This window comes from Pongo abelii, chromosome 2 (assembly GCF_028885655.2).
Source record: "Pongo abelii isolate AG06213 chromosome 2, NHGRI_mPonAbe1-v2.0_pri, whole genome shotgun sequence".
Lineage (NCBI taxonomy): Eukaryota > Metazoa > Chordata > Mammalia > Primates > Hominidae > Pongo > Pongo abelii.
In genome coordinates this window covers 54,536,038-54,558,099 of record NC_085928.1, presented here as the reverse complement: position 1 = coordinate 54,558,099, position 22,062 = coordinate 54,536,038, and the positions used below count along the sequence as shown (strand labels likewise).

The following is a 22,062-nucleotide window of genomic DNA, read 5'->3' as shown; positions in this document are numbered from 1 at the left end:
AGCCTTATCTTTGTAATTTAAAAATACAAAACAATTCTTTGTATTTTAGTTTTTAAAAATATTTTGTATAAATTAGAAGTTCACACTGTGTAGTATACCCAAAGTTTGCAAAACTGATTAAAATACCATGAGCACTTTAATTTGCTTTTAAAGTGTTTCTCTCATGACTTGATAAATAATGTGCCAGTATAAACACACCTGCAGAAAATACTAAAATAAGTATAAGACAAAATATAGCTGAGTAATTGCTTTATAACAGATTTACGAGGGTAGGAAAATCCATAAATGGTTGTTAAAGTTAGCTTTAGGACATTTATTTTGTGTGGTCGATGTTATTAGGAGAGGATTTAGAGCATTGCACAATTAAACCTGATAGATAGGCCATTTTACAAAGACGCTTTTAAAAAGTTATTTTGTGGATGGTGAAATAGTCATTTCACACAGTGCCTTTTAGGTCATTAGTGAAGAGATGAGGAGTGCTTTTGTGGTTTTCCTTAGGCTTTTAACTCCCCCAGAATGTACTTAATCACTAAATGTAATTGATAACAAATAATTTTGACCTGATTTAGGTTTCTTGAGAATAAACATTAAATCATATAACTCTGTGCTAGATTGTTGAAACTTTCAACTTTAGAAATGGATGGGGGCTTATAAAGCATTTCCTTTCACACTGCCTTTGACATTTACAGTGAGTGTTCTAAAATGTTGCATCACATCGCTTTTCAGACGTGGAATTGGCTGCTTTATCATTGTTTCTGTAAGAAAATAAAATGCAGAACAAGTTATTTTCCCCCAAACCTTTTTATAAGTATGGAACTGCTCATATATGAGCAGAGTAATTATGTATCTATGTCCATCTAATATACCAATACATATATTGGATATTTAAATCATTTCTTCTTAAAAGTCCTTTTGTTTAGGTTATGCGGACAAAACATTTCAGAACCAAAATTACATTAGAGTAAGGTTTAACTCTTTGTAAAATTACAAACAAGTCATCCCATGTAGTAAGAAGTTGCTATTTTTACATTTTAAGAGCTGGAGAGGCCGGGCATGGTGGCTCTCGCCTGTAATTCCAGCGCTTTGGGAGGCCGAGGCAGGCGGATCACCCGAGGTTACGAGTTCGAGACAAGCCTGGCCAACATGGCAAAACCCCATCTCTACTAAAAGTACAAAATTTAGTCAGGTGTGGTGGCAGGCGCCTGTAACTCAGCAACTCAGGCGGCTGAGGCAGGAGAATCACTTGAACCCGGGAGGCGGAGGTTGCAGTGAGCTGAGATAGCAACACTGCACTCCAGCCTGGGAGACAAGAGCTAAACTCCATCTCAAAAAAAAAAAAAAGATCTGGAGATACCAGCAGAATTCCAATACTCCCTGTCTTACCTGATAGGTGACCTTATGAAATTTACTTACTCTTCATTTTCTTTCTTTTGCTAAATCGAGATATTGAATAATTCCTTACAGAACTGCTGAAGGGGTTCCTAATATATGATCTGACACACAGCTAGCTAAGACTGATGCCTTCTTACTATTAAACTGAGATGGAGAATGTTTATGTAATTTATGCAGGATCACAGACCTGATTCCTTTTGGAGAGGATCTTGATCCAAAGTTGTTTAACTACCAGTTGAGTAATGTTATCATTCTGTCATCATGTACCTTAACTCTGGACCCTCCATGAAATATGCCATTTAAAGACAGACATTCCAGTTTTTCAGATAAACCAATTCTTGAGCACTTTCTATGTACAAAACAGTACGCTGGGTACTATGAAGAATGTACAGATAAATAAGACATGGATCCCATCTTCACAGAGCTTATTATAGCCTAGCAAAGAAGAGAGATACACACAAATATCTATAGTATCAGCAGAATATGAAAAATGGACTCTTAAAAATAGGACTAAGTGCTTTCAACTGGGCTATTGGAACATTATTGTCATTTCTTCTACCTTTCAACCGATATTTAAAATGTGAGTAGCAGCCTCACCTTGAGAAGTTCTAGAGAAATAATGGCAAACAAAATGAGTAAATACTTGCTCACATGGAACACACAGGCTAATTTTGGAGAGACGTAAAACACACAAATGTATAATTTTAACTATAATATATGCTCTGAGAGGAAAGTTAAGGTTGCTAATGAAAATAGGTAGCATTCTGATATGATTTAGTTCACTTTAGGGATAATTTCTTGAAAAAGTAATTTTTTAACTGAGCTCTGAAGACTGAATAGTAATTATATGGGTGAAGGGGAAGATCCCAGGGTACAGTATAAACAGAACTAGAGGCAACAGGGTGTGTGGTGTACTCAAGGACTAAAAGAAGGCCAGTAGGGCTGGGTCAAGGAGAGGGAGAAGAGGTGATACGAGAAGACACTGAATTGTTACACAGCAAGGCAACGTTAAGAATTTAGTTTTCTATTTTAAAAGCAATGGGACCATGTTGAAGGATTTTAAGCAGAAAACAAAACGCAAAAACAAAGTGTAATTGTATTATTATTATTATTATTGTTATTATTATTATTACTTTGAGACGGAGTTTTGCTCTGTCACCCAGGCTGGAGCACAGTGGCGTGATCTCGACTCACTGCAACCTCTGCCTCCCGGGTTCAAGCAATTCTCCTACCTCAGCCTCCCAAGTAGTTGGGATTACAGGCACCCACCACCATACCTGGCTAATTTTTTTTTTTTTTTTTTTTTGTATTTTTAATAGAGACAGGGTTTCCCCATGTTGGCCAGGCTGGTTTCGAACTTCTGACCTTAAAGTGATCCACCCGCCTCAGCCTCCCAAAGTGTTAGGATTACAGTGTTAAGCACATGAGCCACTGCGCCTAGCCTTTTATTTTGTTTTAATCACTCTGGCTACATCATAAGATTGGACTGGAAAAGGCCAAAATAGTAGGTGAGTGCTGTTGAATAGCTTGGGCCAGAATGGCAGCAATAAAGAGAGAAGGAGTAGATGGAATGGATAAATGGTTACAGTATGAACACATGGAATTTGCTGGTGGATTGTGTATTTCCAGGAGGAAAGACGGGAAAGATGTAGGTTTCTGGCTTTCTAAGTGGACCTAGGGAATATTACCATCAAAATTACAGTCCTAAGATATGTGTTGGGTGACGTGCACATTGTCATAGATTGCTGGGTAGTTGCATCTGAATTGTGGATTCCTTTGTAGACAAGTAACCACCAACGTTTGTTAACTGCTTTTTTGGGAAAATGACAATATTTTTAGAGAGGAAGAATAAGAGCAAGAGTACTAACCTTTTCTGAGTACCTGTGATATATCAGGCATTGTGCAAGGTACTTTGTATATATGGGGTGAAATAAATGTATGTTAGTATTCTGATAAGCTTTAAGTTGAATAGCTCATCTACAGCTGGGCTTCTGAATCCTGGCACTGTTGACATTTTGTGCTACATCATTCTTTGTTTTGGGAGGTCGTCTTGGGCTTTGTAGGATGTTTATCAGCATCATTGGCCTCTGTCCACTAAATGCTAGTAGCTCTCTGCCTTCCCCTTCTTCCCCACATCAGTTGTGACAGCAAAAATTGTCTCCAGAACCATTGTTCTACAGAATAATGTGAGATATTTAAGAGGAGGTGAAAAGTTCATAGTATTTTATGTATCCATTAAATATATTCTAAAAATGGCCTCCTTTATCTCTTTATTGTTATGTCTTAAAAGTTGAAAGACATAATGACAGGCTTTTAAGTTAAACTCAATCTTTTCCCCCAAAAGAAATCATACCTAGTATTAAAATATCCTGAGAGTTTTTAATTGTTAGCGATATTGTCATTCATGAGTATCTATGTATATTTTTCCAACATACCAGTGACTGGATTTTGTCAGTTCAAATATAGATAGCTTTACTCCTTGAGAATTTGGGCTCTTGTATTTGAATAAAAATGTGTTTCTTCCAAAAGTTTTTATTTAACTCACTACCTTACTCCATTCGTATTCTCTGGAATGTGGTATTTACAATTCTAGTGTATCAGATGTGTTAACTGAGCTCTGCATTCAAAAGTACTGTAGATGAGAATGGGGAAAAAATCGCCTCAATTTAAAGATTCATTAGAATTTAGCTACTAGCAGTGAAAACTTATATCTATGCATTAGCAAAAGAATTCCATAGTCGAGATGACTTCATATTTAGCCCATTAAAAAAGCAGCTGTTCTCTGATATTTACTAATAGGATTAGTCCTATTGTAGATACATTCGCTTTACAATAACATATTCTGTAGAGTCAATCTAGGAGTTTGTAATACTTAAGTTATTTTAGACCCAAATACTGTAGCAATCTTCTGTCATTATATTTTTTAAAAATTAAATGCTTCTGAATGTCCATACAATTAAAATCATAGCCCTGAAAGCGCTTTAAGATTCAATTTCTCCGTCCCTTTGCCAGACACGGTTATATCTAAACTGTTGTGGCCTAATGGAAATAAATCCTATTTTAAAAGACCTCTAGAGACATCATAGTTGGCAACCAATTCATGGTTCAGTGATCTTTTCTGTTAACTGCTTCTTTTCTAGACTTTCTTTAAGTTGTTCACGCTGTTATGTAGGCCGATTGTCATCCTTTCTTGGGGCCTTGGTAGGTATAAAAATTGGCTGGTCCCGGTACTTATTAGACCTAATCTGAAGACTTCTTAAGTATCTGTTCAACTAACTTATTTTCTTTAGATGAAAAAGGTCTTTTCCTCCAACCTCTGTATAATGTTTTTCCAAACATTTATCATCTTTCTGACTCATACACATGTCTCCTGAATGTGACAAGCAGATAGAAGATAAAAGAGGAATCTTCTTCCTCCTCCCTCCCTCTTTCCTTTATTTCCTTCCTTCCTTTCTTTTACTTCCTTTCTCTCTTCTTATCTTATTTATACCTGAAGATTACTGTCTGAGCAATGTATATTCTTAGTATACAAAAGATTTCAAAACAAATAAATAATTTAGAACCTATGATATCACATTCAAAAAGGAAGAAAGTCTTTTATTCTAAATGGTAGTGGCTGTGTGTGTGTGTGTGTGTGTGTGTGTGTCTGTGTGTGTCTGTGTGTGACAGAGAGAGACGGGGGGGTTCTTGTCAAAATATACTGTTTTGATGTTTAAAAAAAGATGGATATTTTGTTCAACATAAAGATTTCAAGTGATGAAATAATTAAAATTGGTTTACCTTAAAAATGATTGCAGTACTTTTTAATTGCAAAAATAAATTTTTCAAGCAGCATTAAGTCTGTATTATCATCTGTTAGTTTCCAGTTCTTTTTTAAACTATAACTAAATATTCTTAAAATATTTTTAACATCATGAATTCTTTAAAACCAGTTTATATATATATGCATGTGGTAGTGATTTTGGTTGTAATGATTTTAGGTTAAACAACTATTTGTGGCAGTTTAAAAGTAAAATCAAATGTATTTTGTATCCTATTGAATAGTCTTCACCACTAATTGATTAGCCAGCAGGAAAATTTGTACAGAGAGTTGGATATTGTCAGGAGGCCTAGAAGCCAGTCTATGGTGAACTACCTGTGACCTTGTTAAAGTTCTTTAACAATTTAGGTTTTCTGTTTTCTCATGCAAAAGAAGTTTAGTCTGATAAGTTCTAAGGTCACTTCCAGTGCCAACATTTTATAATTTTATTAGAGACAGAAACAGACGGGCTTTTCCCCTCTCTTAGCAAGAAAAGGGACTTGGGATACAGGTGCTTCCAACCTTAAAAGCAGAAAGGAATGAAGTTGAGAAGGGCTATGAGAAGGGTAGGAGTGCAGCCTCCCATAAATGTCGAATGTTAGAAGATAATGAATGAACATGTTCCAAGTTACTCTGCTTTTTTTTTTTTTTTCTGATTCTTTCTGCCGTGCCCAACAGGACAATAATTAAAATCTGCCTGTTTCATAGAAAGGACCATATTCTCTGTATTGAAAGGAAATCCTTTTACTTGACCTTTGGAGAAATGTAGAGAAAGGAGAAATATGAGGAAAACTTAAATAAATTCCTATAATTTATTATTTAGCGGAGAAAGTTAGGGATGGTAATTTTTTTCAAATAGTCCATATTAATGACTTCTATTTGTTTACTGAAAGTAGAACAAATGAAAGGGGGGTTAAATTCTGAACAGACAGGCTTTCCTTTAGATAAGAGGATTCATTTCTTGATAATCAGAGTTGTTAAAAGCTTAAATGACCATTCAAGATAGACTTCTCTCCAAAACCTCTCATGTTTTAGAAGCTTCTATGTTAGATGATGTTCTTAGATAACTTTTAAGATCCTTAATAGGCTATAAAATATTTTTCTGTTTTCTTTTTTTTTTTTTTTTTTTTTGAGACAGAGTCTTGCTCTGTTGCCCAGGCTGGAGTGCAGTGGTGCAATTTTGGCTCACTGCAACCTCCGCCTCCCGGATTCAAACGATTCCCCTGCCTCAACCTCCCAAGTAGCTGGGACTTCAGGTGTGTGCCACCACACCTGGGTAACTTTTTGTAATTTTAGTAGAGATGGAGTTTCACTGTGTTAGCCAGGATGGTCTTGATCTCCTGACCTCATTATCTGCCTGCCTTGGCCTCCCAAAGTGCTGGGATTACAGGCGTGAGCCACCGCACCCAGCCTAAAATATTTTTCAATTATCATCTGTCATTGATGTGATATGCAAATACATTCGCCTAAAGTTCTTTTTCTTTATTGTTATACTTTAAGTTCTAGGGTACATGTGCACAATGTGCAGGTTTGTTACATATGTATACATGTGCCATGATGGTGTGCTGCACCCATTAACTCGTCATTTACATTAGGTGTATCTCCTAATGCTGTTCCTCCCCCCTCCCCCCACCCCAGCCTAAAGTTCTTAAACCCATTGGATTTTAATTAATAAAAGAATTCTACTCCTATGGGTTGATGGCTAGTAAAAACTATAAGCAAGAAAAGGGTGCTTTAAAATTTTTAAATTAGGTGCTTTCCATTTTTTTTTGTTTTTAAATATATTTTTGAAATGTTTTAGGAATTTTAAATACTGAAAATACGTGAAAATATTTAGGAATCATTTCTCTACTTTTCTAACTTTAAGGGTTTATTTCTCTACTTTTCTGACTTTAAATAAGGGTTCAGTCTAATGGGATCAAATTTATTTTCACAGATTAATCCAAACAATAATCCTATAACTTTTTGTTATCTCAAAGAAAAATTCTGTTGTTACAGCTTGTCAGGTCCTCTCTTTTGTAGTGCCTAAATATTTCTTACTGTCATTTAAAAGGCATCATCTATAAGGTGTCAAGAAATGTAACCACATTCTATCCATTCCGTGTTTTTGAATCTGGGTAGCACAACTGGTGATGCTATAATAAACATTAAGCCTGTGTAAATGAGAAAGTTTCTTTTTTAACTTTTCTAACTTGAGTGAGTGAAAAATTATGCTTAGTTTTGTTTTCTCTGTAATGAAAAATAAAGACATTATTTCACTCCTGTTGAAGGGAATGTGTGAATTAAAAACGTTTCTAAATTGCCTTTGAATTTTGCATACGGGACAAAAATATGCAAGAGAAATTTTATCTTTGCTTTATAACTGTACCACTTAACAACAACATTCTTTAGCATTTATTTAAACTATAGGAATGTGTATCAGGTCTAATTAATTTTGATTTGCTGAAAGCTATGGAAGTTATTTATTTGAGTAAAATATATTGTAGGTTTCTACTGGGTCTATTATGAAAAAGTTCTACATTTGACGGTAATTATATTTGCTTATAAAATAGAAAGAAACAAAATAACCATTTCCAGTATTTTAAATATATATTATTTGAGCTTTCTCTATTAAGATGCCTAATGCTTCAACATTGAAAACAAAATGTAATTATGATTTATATAGATAAGACTGTAAAGTTTTCTTAGTTCTCGTAATTTATTCACTTTTTTCTATGCACCATCTCAATTAAAAATATGCAAGAATTTAAATGCAACACCTTTTTAGAGGCTTTCTATTCAATTTATGGTCATGGGCCAGCAAAACTTGGATGCTTGTTAGAAATGCAAAATCTCCGGTCACACCGCTAACCTGTAGAATCATAATCTGTATTTTAACCAGGGTGACTCATGCCTATTTGTGTATGAGAAGCATGGATTTCAGTTTCATAGAATATTATTGGCAGTATACATCTTTTAAAAATTGAACTGATGATGGAGTTGTGGGATTTAATGTTCTTTTTTCTAAAATACTCAATTTTTGATTTCTGTGTAGTTTTAGCAGCTAAGATTTATAATGTTTTTAAACCCATTACATATTAGTTCTCTAACCTGTCATCTGGTAGCAAAATGTAAAGTTATTTTAAAATGTTTTATAATTTTATAGCTCTCATTCATTGTAGCTCTGCCATTTAATCATAGTAGAGAATTTAAGCTTCATTTCTATTTTTCTTAAATTAACCATGATTATACCTAAAATGCTAACAAATATTCATCCATGGACAGTGTGAGCCATATATTCAAATATTAACATGTTTTTTATCTTAAAAGAAGAATCATTGTTAAGTCAAATCTTATTACTTTTCTGTTTCATTTTATGTTTCCTTATTTTTATTTATTCCATGTTTTCTTTTTTTGTTTTGTTTTAGTTGGGTCTGGTAAGTTGACATTTTATTGGCCATCTTCTCATCACCGTGTCACTGTGACTGGAACTTCTCTTCCCCTTTCCATCCATACCCTTCCATGTCCTTCAACCAATCAGCCTCCATGTTTCACTTGTCATTGGCCACAAAGACAGACCGCACAGAATAAAGTCTGCAGGAAGTATGGGTAACTGTGAAAAGAGTAAAGGTAACGGGGTTGCTAACTTTATATCTTATGAAATTAAATGATGTGTGATCTGCATCCTTTTATTTCTTCTCTCCTGAAATAAATGATAGGATTGTGTCTTGGTTAAGTACTGTTCCAATATATATATATCGTAAGATTAAACAAAAATACATGCAGAGAATGATTTTGGTTCTTTTGGTTCAAAATATATTTGTGAATTCATGTATGTCTCTCTGAGTTTTTATAACTATTGTTCTATAACAGTCATTAAAAGTCCTGTTGGTGAATAATAGCCTTGCACTTAGGACTGTTTGCACTCATTTTCATTTCTGTGTGTCAGATTCATTTTATTTTGTGTAGGAAATAATCCCAGGATGTGTCCAAAGTTTATCAAAGCGTACTTTGATAAACATTTGTCCCCATATAAATAAATGAGCCATCAAGTTTCTAAGTGCCTACCTTGGAGGAAGGTCCGATCATTTCATAAGGTCACTAGAAAGCAATTTTTAGATAATTGTACATGAATATGCAAATGGGTATGCCAGAGATTAACTTTGACCCTAAAAGAATCTCTCTCACTATTTTTAAGTTAAAAAGTTACAATAGGTCTGGCATGTTGGCTCACACCTGTAATCCTAGCACTTGGGGAGGCCGAGGTGGGTGAATCATTTGAGGCCAAGAGTTCAAGAACAGCCTGGGCAACATGGCAAAACCCCATCTCTACCAAAAAATACAAAAATTAGCCAGGTGTGGTGGCGCACGTCTGTAATCCCAGCTACTCGGGAGGCTGAGGCAGGAGAATCACTTGAACCCGGGAGGCAGAGGTTGCAGTGAGCCGTGATTGTGCGACTGCACTCCAGCCTGGGCAACAGAGTGAGACAAGACCCTGCCTCAGAAAGAGAAAAAAACAAAAAGTTACAATAATTTATAAAAATGACTTTTCATATTAATACAGATGGGATTGATTGTTCAATAATAATGTAATATCTGGCTATTTGAAAAAAATAGGTTCCTATATGATACCTTACAAAAATACATGTAGAGAATGAAATATAAATGTAAAATAATGAAGCTATAAAAGCACAGGATGATAACTGAGTTGAATACTTGTATAATTCATTATGTATTATATCATCTATATTATATAATTTTATTGATACAACAACAAAAATGCCTAAATAGACTAGAAAGACTATTAATAAAATGGAAAAATATATTTGCAACATATAGGAGAAATGGCTAAAATTGTAGCCCATCAACAGTTCTTAGAAATTAGAAAGAAAATCTGAGTTCATGAGCACAATATCCACAACAAATCAGATTTCAATGACAAGATAATGTGAAGAAAAATGTTAAACATTTTGAATCGAAAATTAAGAGGAGAATCTGTTGTTAGTTTGGCAAAGATGTTAATGCTCAATGTTTGTGAGGTTTGGGAGAAAAAGCTATTTGTATGCTGTTAATGAAAGTATCAGTTGATCAAAAACATTCCTGAGCATGGTTTAGCTATACTTATTAATACACTCTGGATCTTTGCATATTTTCAGACCCTGTAACTCTACAGCTAGCAAATAATTTTGATTATACTTGTCAGAAGGATGTTAATGTTACCATTATTTTTAACAGTAAAAATTAGAAATAATCTAAATTTAAAACAATTAAGATTGGTTCAGTAATTAAAGGTAATTTGCTTATTGTTTATTAAACAGTCCTTCAAATGATTTTTTTTAAATAGTGTGACCCAATTTCTATGGCAGAATTATGGGTAGCTTTTCTTTTCTTCCCTTTTGTCTAATTTTCCAAATTTTCACCCCTGAAGATAAATGATCTTGGTAACATGATTACGTATTTTTGATTACAGCAAATTTGAATTAAAAATTGTAGCTTTCAGAAAAATTCCAAAACTTCATCATAAATATCATAAACATCAAGTGGACATATTTAATGAATGGCCTTCTCAATCTAAATTGATAGATAACGATGACAGATTGATAGATAGAAGCATATTTAGGCCATTACATTTTTTTTCTTAGAGATACATCTAGTATTTAACACACATATAGAAGAGGATTTTTAAAAGTTATGTTTCTAAGACATGTCTTGTGGCTGATGTCACTGTTGATGTTGGCTTCAGAATATGCCTACAAAATACAGTAAATTTGTTTCCAGGCAAATATCCTGTGTGGAAGGATTGCTTCGGGATGAATGTAGTTAGCATAAGGGTTCGTATTCCTTGTTCTCAAATAAGTCTTTGAGGTTTGAGGAGAACTGGCATTTTATAAAAGAAACGTAGATTCTGGCACACATTCTTAAACATGCTTCTGAGATTTAGGAAAGAGACCACCCGAAGTTTTTTTACTTAAGTAAGTGGTTTCAATATTTATATTTTCCTACTCAAATTCCCTGCATATTGGAAAGTCATCTTCTCCCACTCATCTAATTAATCACTTGGATTTCTTTCACTGAAGCAAACCAAACTCCAGTCTGAATTTAGTTTATTATCCAGTCAATTCTTTCAATTTCTTGGTCTGATTTTGACATCAATTATTCCAGCCCTCAATTAAGGAATAGAATGCTCCTGTATGGATTTGTACTGGAGGAAAATCCCCAAGCAATGATGCACTTGCCTATTATTATACCTGGGTAATGATAGTGTTTGCTACATTCATGAGTAAGCCATTCAATTACAATCACAGTTTTAAAAAAATTATAAGCTAGAACTTCAGTGTTACCAAATTGAACTTAAACTATATTTCCTAACTTCGTATTTTCTTCCCTATAAGTTAGAGGACATTTGAAAGCCTTTGACCTGATTTTTCAGGTCTCCTATAATTTTCTAGTCAAATGTTATAATTTCTACTAAACCTCAATTTAAAAAAAAAAGAGTATAGAAAAAGGAACACTAATCTAGAAGCTAGGAGTTCTAATTACTTTCTTCAATTTTGCCACCATGCAATCATCAAGTTGTCTTACATGTACTTTTTTTTTTCAAAGGGGCTTTATATTTGAAATATATACATGTTTTTAATATGCATATTAAGTAACTTTTAATATTTCTTTATGACCTATAAATTCAAATACTGAGATTTAGGGACATTTTAGCTATTTTATTAAAATTTATAAATTTATAAAATCTATAACTTTATACATTTTATATATATTAAAATATATTTTACATATATATGTATATTAGATGCAACTGACCAAGAAATATTAAGTCAAAGAAAAGTATCTTTTCAAATACTGACCTTCATTAACAAAGAAATTATACTCTTGTGAGCAGACTGATGACATTTGTGAACACAATCTGAATATAATTTGATTCATATTCACATTAAGGAGTTTCCCTAAGTGATTGATTTAAGTAACTCAACATACTTTTAAAGAGAAGGTTAGAAATAATGGAAAAGTCTTAAAAAGTGGAGTAGACAAACCCTGTCCTGTAGAAACTACTAAATGTTGCTTGAAGCATTCATTTGCTTCAATTTAAACTGAGACAAGACAGGAGAATAATTAGGTTTTTCAGACAGCTGATAACGAAATGAATTTGAAAAGTGTAAACAGTAGGTAAAAAGACTTACATTCTGTGCATATTTTTCCAAGCACAAAGCTCAGCCCAAAGACAAATACCTTTTTTTTTTCCCAGAAGTGACTCCATCAGCACACCTAATGTTTTCAGCTACCATTGTATTCAATGTAATTGACACAATTTTCTGACACTATTTACTGCTGGATGAAGTAGCCATTTAAATCGGTATAAATCAAACAGTTTGGACAAATCTGGCAGTATTTATAATGTCAGGATGAGCAGATGTTTCAAATTTTCCCTCATTTCCATATATATTCTGTTTGAACATGCCCTTGCCTATGTAAATGAAAGAGGCATTTGATTCCACTATTGCTTTAAATTCATTTCTATTCAAATAATTGGACTAAAGATTTTAAGTGGTTATAATTTGCATGGTAGCATTTCAGGAGATTTTGAGTTAAAGTAATTTTAAGACCTGCCTGCATCAGGAGATCCTTGTGTGTATGATTAAAGCTCATTCACCTTTAAGCAGATCTAAAGGAGAAAAGATAATATTTATTCATAAAATATTCAGGTATATTTAGAATGTATAGGGTCCAATTGTAGCTTTAGAATTCCTTTCAATATGTGGATTAATCTTAGAAGGTCAGGTAATAAAAAACATCATATAACAACTCTATTTCATTTTCTAACTATGAACTTAACATTTTAGTTTCAAATTAAGGACAAGAATTGGTATATCATTACTGTTTTACATAATATGTTTTATAAAATAACAGCAGCACTTAGAATATAAGTGATCGTCTCAATTAGGACAATAACTACGTGCTTTTAATTCAGCGTAATTTGTTTCATCTCCTTCAGAACCTCCACATTTTGTTGTGAAACCCCGTGACCAGGTTGTTGCCTTGGGACGGACTGTAACTTTTCAGTGTGAAGCAACCGGAAATCCTCAACCAGCTATTTTTTGGAGGAGAGAAGGGAGTCAGGTACCACCTTTTTCTAATTTTTTTTTTAAATCAGCAAAGATGGTTGCCAAGATGTTTAAGAAGAAAAACCAAAATATTACTTAGTCATGCAGCTGTCACGTTAAGAGAACTGGGAAATCTCTGAGTGCCCAGAACATTTTAGCGATGAGAAGGAAGACAAAATTGTCTTCACTGCTTGAATTCTGAAAGCATTTTTCTCTACCTAGTTTTGGTACACAAGGTAGTATATAAAGTTAACCTTTATTTCTAGCTCAGCCACATTAAAAAGAAAAAAACTATTTTCTCAACATTATTTAATTATTATTTGTATTTTCACATATCTGGAATTATATATTAAAAGAGATTTATGTACATTTAAAACAGATGATAATTATTCAGTGATTTCTCTGAAAGCTTCAGGAGTCTAAATTGCCTTCTGAATCATTAACCTATATGAAATTCTCTTTAACAGAGATGTTGTGTTAAATATAGTTTGTTATATTCAAATGTGTTGAAAACTATCATATGCAGCCAACATTTGCTATAAAATCCAATTCTATTTTATGAACTTCAATTTTTTATATATATGGAAACTGAAATACAGAGATTTATACTCTTTTGAACTCTAAGTTCATTATTGGACTTCAGTTTAATAAACAGGAAATCTTAGAAGCGTTTAAAATATCTTTTTGTCTCATCTCTTAATGATTTGCCTTCTTCAATAAGACAAAAATGTGGCTGGGCACAGTGACTCATGCTTGTAATCTCAGCTGGGAGGCTCAGGCAGGAGGGTCACTTGACCTCAGGAGTTTGAGACTAACCTGGGCAACATAGTGAGACCTCATCTCTATAAAACATTAAAAATAAACAATTAGTGGGGCATGGTGGTGAATGTTTCTAGTCCCAGCTATTCTGGAGGCTGGGGCAGGAGGATCAATTGGGTCCACGAGGTAGAGACTGCAGAGAGCTCTGATTGCATCACTGCACCCCAGCGTGGGTGAAAGAGCGAGAACCTGTCTCAGAAAATAAGTATATAAAACAGAACGTTTCCCTTACTTGTTTCTGATATGTGTAAATAAACAATTCTCATCCATTTTTAACACTTATTCCTGACCTTTTTACATTTTGCTTAAATCAATAGTGGGTGTTTGTTTTGTGGTCTTGCTTCTAATGTGCTCTTATAAAAAACAGGTCATTTACTGACTGCGTTTAATATTTGGTAGGGAATGCTATCAAGTTCACCTTTTCTTTCACTTTAGTAGCCAAATATTGATTTGATTATGGTATATAGGCCCTTATTTGAATTCTAGTATCTTGGTAGGTTCTAACACATTCCATTTGGCCTCAAAGAACCAAATTTGCTGACAGCAAATTAGAGACAAGAAAGAATGAAATATTTCAATAGAGCACAAAGAATTTTAAGTGCATTTTAGAAGGAAATCTTTGTAGCAGTAATAGTAAAACCACTGGAACCTCTTCTTAAAAGGGTGATATTTTGATGATTCATTTAAGTTATTTAAACATTAGATCAAATTTCCAAATAATTTTGGGTTCATTCAATAATACAACTCATTTTTCCCTAAAATGTTGTCATTAGACATATATCCATGGAATAGTAGTTAAACCTTTATAAAAGATGTATATTAAAAGTCACCAAAACTTTTTAAAAGAATCAATTTTGTTGTGGTAGGGAAAATGTTACTATTTTTTATTTCATGAAATTCAATAACATGATCTATTTTTTTGTGTGACATATACACTAACTCTAAGAAGCATGATCTTTTAATTAAATTCAATATATGAATTTTAGAAAATACATAACACATATTCTCACCAATTAACAAGAGAAACAAGATATGTGTTAAAAGTTTGGCATAGGTTACTGAACTTTTACAATGGATAGCTAACAGAGATGCTTATTGTGGTACCAAAATGATATCCTTGAATTTAATTTGTCAAAATTTGTTTACATTTTAATTCTTTAATATACTAAAGGTCTTAATATTAATAATCCTAGTAGTCACATATAGGTGAAGCAAGACTTTGGTCTTTGTTTTGCTAAATATGTCAACATTTTTTACCATAATGATAGTTAATTTTTTTTTTTTTTTTTTTTTGAGACAAAGTCTCGCTCTGTCGCCCAGACTGGAGTGCAGTGGCATGAACTCGACTCACTGCAAGCTCCATCTCTCAGGTTCACGCCATTCTCCTGCCTCAGCCTCCCGAGTAGCTGGGACTACAGGCGCCCGCCACCATGCCTGGCTAATTTTTTGTATTTTTAGTAGAGATGGGGTTTCACCGTGTTAGCCAGGATGGTCTCGATCTCCTGACCTCGTGATCCGCCCACCTCGGCCTCCCAAAGCACTGGGATTACAGGTGTGAGCCACCGCGCCTGGCCAGATACTTAATATTCTTATATATCTATTATTGCTTAAAAACAGATAGAAAAATATGTATCAATCTTGAGAGTTACTTAAATTTTCAAATGACCCTATTTGAGGTTAGATTATTAAACCTTGTATGTGTATATGTGTACATATGTAGATATTTACATGCATGGACATGTATATATGTGGGCATGTGATGGAAGAATATTTAGCTCATTTTTGTGTGTGTATATAGACGGATACATATGCATATGTGTATGAATACTTTTATATGTATGTTTTTACATGTAAATGCATAAGTGCCAAAATATTGGAACCTAACAATTAACCTATTTTTATTTTCCTCCATCCCAATTTCTGGGTTCTAGAATCTACTTTTCTCATATCAACCACCACAGTCATCCAGCCGATTTTCAGTCTCCCAGACTGGCGACCTCACAATTACTAATGTCCAGCGATCTGATGTTGGTTATTACATCTGCCAGACTTTAAATGTTGCTGGAAGCATCATCACAAAGGCATATTTGGAAGTTACAGATGGTAAAGTGTAAAACATTTTATTTCAAAATGTCCAAGTTTGACTTAGGATCCAAAGAGGGTGCCAGTAGATATATTTATTTCCAACTTTATACCTTTTTATGGCTATTTTAGTGTAAAACCTAAGAGGGTGTTGATACAATAAGTTCAAAATTATTCTTATTTTAACCTAAATGTATTATAAATTTGTAGCATTCAATCAGATTCATAAAAGCATAGCAATTATCTAAGGAGAAGTTTATACTAAATGGCTGCACATAGGAATGTATCTATGTTTTGGAAAACAGAAAATATTTTGTAATATCTTAGTGTAAATTGCCATCTCTTCTCTTTCTTCTATAATTTAGGACATAAGATAAATCTTTAGGTCATAAGCCTAAATCTAACAGCTCACAACTTATGATAATGAACAAGTTTTCTTCAATGTGATTTTATTCTGTCAACTCCCCTAAACATGTTCAATTAATGCCAAACCTATTGTAAAGACACAGTGCTGAACAAAATCTCCAGACTGTAAGATGGACAGTAGTGATAATTTGAGAAGAAGATGAAAGAAAAAGAAAAAAGCACATATAAATATGTTTTATTCTCTATATTTATATGTATTTTTTCTTTCATATCTTATTTCATGTATATACATATAAATATATATACATGTGTAGTATACGTGTGTGCAATCAAGAAAGTGTTACAAGAATTTTTCAAATTAAAAATAGAACCAAAGCCATGACCCTGGCAAGGGATTTGTTACTTCTGAAGCTAAATTTATTGTAGTGATTGGAATAATATTTTCACTGTCAATTCCAAAAAGTAGATGAAAGAGCATTTAAAGAAAGAAACATCCTGCCTCTCAGGGAAGAAATTGGAACACGAATAAAAGAAGAGAAGCAGGAATAAAAGATGCTTACTCTATATATTCAGTATTGTTGATCTTTTAAAACTTCTGATAATGACTCAAATAATCAATATAATAGCAGTTGCTTTCTAAATTAGAATCTGTGGAGTCATCTTTGACTCCTCATCTTTCTTTATCTCTGTGTCTATTCAATAATCTTTTTAATCCATTGAGTTGTCTTCATCAACTCCCAGAGCTAGTCATCTGTAGTGTGAAATTGTAACAGCCTACTAATTCCATCCTGTTTCTGGTCTTCTCCCCAAAATTACATTTTCTTGTTGTTGCTAGAATATGTTTCTCTAGACCACTCTTATTTTCCCAATTACGTAAACTGAAGTATAATACGCATGCCGTGAAGTAAGTAAACTAATGCAGCTTGATGAATTTATTCATGCAATGACTACTCCGATCAAGATATGGAACATTTCCAAGACCATAGAAGGCTTCCATGGACTCTTTTCTAGTCAACAAGCCTCTCGCTAGCAGAGATAATAACTTTTCTGACTTTTATCATCATTGATTCCTTTTATCCTTAAAATCCAGCTAAATGAAATCATACAGTAGATACACTTTTGTGTATATTTTTGCCTCAAAATAATGTCAGTAAAATACACTTATGTTCTTTTTTGTTGCTGTGTAGTATTCCATCACATAAATAGACCACAATTTATTTATGTACTCTCTTATTGATGCTATTTTCAGCTTAGGGTTTTTATTAATAAAGCTCATTATTCCTGTACATGTCCATTGTTGGGCAGGTGCACTCGGTTATCTTGGTTTGCCTTTAGTGGACATACGTACTAATTTCTTTTTGTTTTCCCATGTATTTGAAATACAAGTCTTCATCAGATATGTATATTGGAAATATTTCTTCCTGGTCATTCTCTTAATGATGGTTTTAGGGATTAAGTAATTAATTTTGCTGAAAACCAATTTTTTTTTTTTATGATTAGTGCTTTTACTCTTCTGTCCTACCTTGAGGCCTTGAAAATATTCTTCTATGTCTTCTTCTAGAAGCTTTATTATTTACACCTTTGATATTTTGCGATGCAAATTTTTTTATCTATCTTGAGTGAATTTTTGTATATGGTATGAGTTCAAAGTCAAAATTCTTTTCATTTCCCCAACATGAAAACTAATAATTCCAGCATAATTTATTGGAAAGATTATCCTTTCTCCACTGAATTGCAGTGGCATCTTATCAAAATTCCAATAAACATAGGTTTGTGGGCCTATTTCTGGTCTATTTATTCTATTTTATGCCACCCAAAATGCTAGGATTATAGGTATGAGCCACCATGCCCGGCCCATATGTGTTAATTATTGTAGCTTTATACTAAGTCTTAAAAACTGGTGGTATAAGTCTCCACCTTTCTTTCCTTGTTTTGGGTTTGCTATTGAAGATCATCAACATTTTCTTACAAATTTTAAAATAAACTTGTGAAAATTTCACATGTACACACTCACTCCCTAAACAAACAAAAAATCTGAATATTTAATTTTGATTTTATTTAAATTGTTGAATAACTTAAGAATTCTCACTCATAGGTGGGAATTGAACAATGAGAACACATGGACACAGGAAGGGGAACATCACACTCTGGGGACTGTTGTGGGGTGGGGGGAGGGGGGAGGGATAGCATTGGGAGATATACCTAATGCGAGATGACGAGTTGGTGGGTGCAGCGCACCAGCATGGCACATGTATACATATGTAACTTACCTTCACATTGCGCACATGTACCATAAAACCTAAAGTATAATAATAATAATAATAATAATAATAATAATAAAAGAAAAAAAAAAAAAAAAGAATTCACATCTTAATCTGACTCAATTCAGGGAAACAGTATGTATCCCACATGTATCTCTCAATTATTTAGGTCTTTAATTTCTCTCAGCAATGGTTTGTAGTTTCAAGAGTAAAGGCTTTGCACATATTTTGGTACATTTATACCTAAGATGTTTCGTGATTTTGATGTGACGGTGTGTGTGTATATCTACAAAAGTCCTAGCCAATATTGTATCTGGTGCTAAAATATTAAATTATTTCCCCCTGAAGTTAGGATCAAGAAAAGCATGTCCATTATTGCCAATTCTGCTCACTATATTGGAGGTCACAGGCAATGTAGGACGAGTAAAAGAAATAAAATGTATAAATAGTGAAAGAAAGACATAAAACTGTTTTTACGTGCAGCTGACACATTTTGTACATAAAGATTTCAAAATAATCTACCTACAAACTATTAAAAATGAATGAATTTAGCAAAGTTGCTGGACACAAGGTTAATATAAAAAAGTCAACTGTACATTCAAGCGCTTGCCTCATACAATTCGACAATAAAATTATATTATTATAATTTTACTCCTACATATTATAATATATATGATTTTTATGTGACTGTATAAATATATTTTTTGACACGACTGTGCACACAGTCATATAAAAAAATATATACACAGTCATATCAAAAATATATATTATATATATCAAATATATATACACACACAAATATATATTTTTGATATGACTGTGTGTGTGTATATGAATATATACACATATATACACACACATATATACTATATATACACATATATACACACAGTCATATATATGTATATATACATATATACACACAGTCATATCAAAATATATATATTTGTGTATACATATATTTTGATATATATAATATATATTTTTATATGACATAAATGTCCAAAATGTGTCAGCTGCACATAAAAAGTTTTATGTCTTTCAATATTTCTGTCTTTTTTCAATATTTATGTCTTTCAAGTTTTATGTCTTTCTTTCAGTATTTATACCTTTTATTTCTTTTACTTGTCCTACATTGCCTGTGACCTCCCATACAGTGAGCAGAATTGGCAATAATGGACATACTTTTCTTGATCCTAACCTCAGGGGGAAATAATTTAATATTTTACCACCAGATACAATGTTGGCTAGGACTTTTGTAGATATCTTTGAATTTCAGGAAGTTCTGGAGGAATTTGTTAAAACATCAGTTTCATTATTTGCTTTTCTAGTGTTCTCAGGATAAAGTGTATATTCCTTAACGTGCTTTACCATTCATTATCTGCCCCCACTGCAGGTTCAGCTCTGAATACTGTGTTGCTGACGTGCCCTAATCATTGTGCTTGCCATGCTTCTCTTTTTTTTTTTTTTTTTTTTTTAATTTGAGACTGAGTCGCCCAGGCTGGGGTGCAGGGGTGGGATCTCGGCTCCCTGCAAGCTCCGCCTCCCGGGTTCCCGCCATTCTCCTGCCTCAGCCTCCCGAGTAGCTGGGACCACAGACGCCGCCACCATGCCCGGCTAATTTTTTGTATTTTTAGTAGAGACGGGGTTTCACCGTGTTAGCCAGGATGGTCTCGATCTCCTGACCTCGTGATCCGCCCGCCTCAGCCTCCCAAAGTGCTGGGATCACAGGCATGAGCCACCGCGCCCGGCCGCTTCTCCGTCTTGTCTTCTGCACGTTGTTTCCACCAACATGAAGCTTCATTTCCTTCAAGAAGCCTTCCCTAACTCTTCAAATGCAGGTTCTATACTCCAGCCCCTGCAGTATATACATAGATTGCATCCTATACTTTTTTGAGTTCTGTTTATTTTCCTATGTTCTTCATTAGACATTAAGTTCCATGAAGGCAGGACCTATGTCTCTCTAGTCAAATTAAATGCTTGCTAGTATCCAACCAGGACCTCTCATGTGGCAAATTCTCCATAGTTTTTTTTTTTTTTTTTAATGAGTGGATGAAACAAAGAAAAAAGGAAAAAAAAACTAGCTTTTGGTTAAGTGAGAATTCAACACTAGGATTGTCTCTCTCAAAAGCTCAAACTCTTACATATTATACATGTACTGGCTCCAATAAGCTAGTATGACCTAAAATATTTTTATAATGTCTTAAGTACATTACAGCCATTGAATAATGATTGCGAAAGCCATATAGTGAATTCGGTAATGATTGCTATAACCAATATATAGAGACATTAGAACATAGAATGATACATACATTAATAATTGCAACTTTGTAAAGCAACTTATATATAGGTATACATAAAAAAAGATTTTAGAAACCTATGCTAAAGTAGTCTCAAATATCTCCAATTTTTATAATTATAATTTAAAGCAAAGGTTTTCATGTGCCAACTGACATTACATTATCACAAATTGCTTGTGTTTGTGAGACTAGATCACACGTAGACCTTTTATTAAACTATAAAAAACAAAAACAAAATCTCTAAATATCTTTGAATTTGGGATTCATCCCTACTAGCCACTCTAACACTAAATGTCCTGTTTCACCCTGCAAACTCTGGGGGTTTTAAGGTGATTTTGTGTTTGCTGTTTTGGCACTGTTTTTTAAGTTTTATTTGCTTTATTTTGGAGCTTATTGATATTGTGAAAACAATTTAACACTGGTCTCATTCTTCATGGGTGAAGCTAGAATTATTGCAAGTGCTGGAAATACCAGTATTTATACATTAGCAAGTCCAGAGCTTGGCTAGTAGGCAGAGTACTTTGGGGATACTATTTGTCTTTAGCTTCTTGACCTTTACTGTTTGCAAGCAGAACAAAGACAAAGGCAGAATAAAACATGAAGCACAGAAGTGGCAGCTGCCTTTAAAATGTTGTGTTGACTGTAGCTGTGACCTATCCCTAATAACATTTGACTCAGAAACATACAAATTCTTGTCTTCTATTTAACTGAACATCTTTCTTCTCTTTACTATAATATCAGAATGTAAGAAAACAAAGTTAATGATTACTACATAATGCAGAAAATTTAAAATCATTCGTATTCATCTCACAAAATATATAGATACATAGTGCCAAGAGTGTTATATTTTATTTAGAAAAGAGATTTGCCAGTTACTACTTGATTTGGACAAGTCACTTGAACTTCTAGAGTTTCAGTTCCCTGATTTCTAAAATGGAATAATAATATTTTAT

The 22,062-nt window shown here is 33.5% G+C and overlaps 1 protein-coding gene across 13 annotated transcripts in view; it reads left to right on the top strand.

Moving 5' to 3' along the window:
• The window catches only part of ROBO1 (roundabout guidance receptor 1), a 1,183,344-nt gene that overhangs the window by 1,077,835 nt on the left and 83,447 nt on the right, over window positions 1-22,062 (top strand). For 10 of the 13 annotated variants that reach the window (XM_054551660.2, XM_054551659.2, XM_063721863.1 and 7 more), the window contains 3 exons: window positions 8,599-8,607; window positions 13,173-13,297; window positions 16,032-16,203. In XM_054551660.2, coding sequence (XP_054407635.1) covers window positions 8,599-8,607; window positions 13,173-13,297; window positions 16,032-16,203 — 306 coding nt within the window. The remainder of the gene's footprint in view (window positions 1-8,598; window positions 8,608-13,172; window positions 13,298-16,031; window positions 16,204-22,062) is intronic. The other 3 variants (XM_054551661.2, XM_054551657.2, XM_054551663.2) reach the window with 1 other exon arrangement.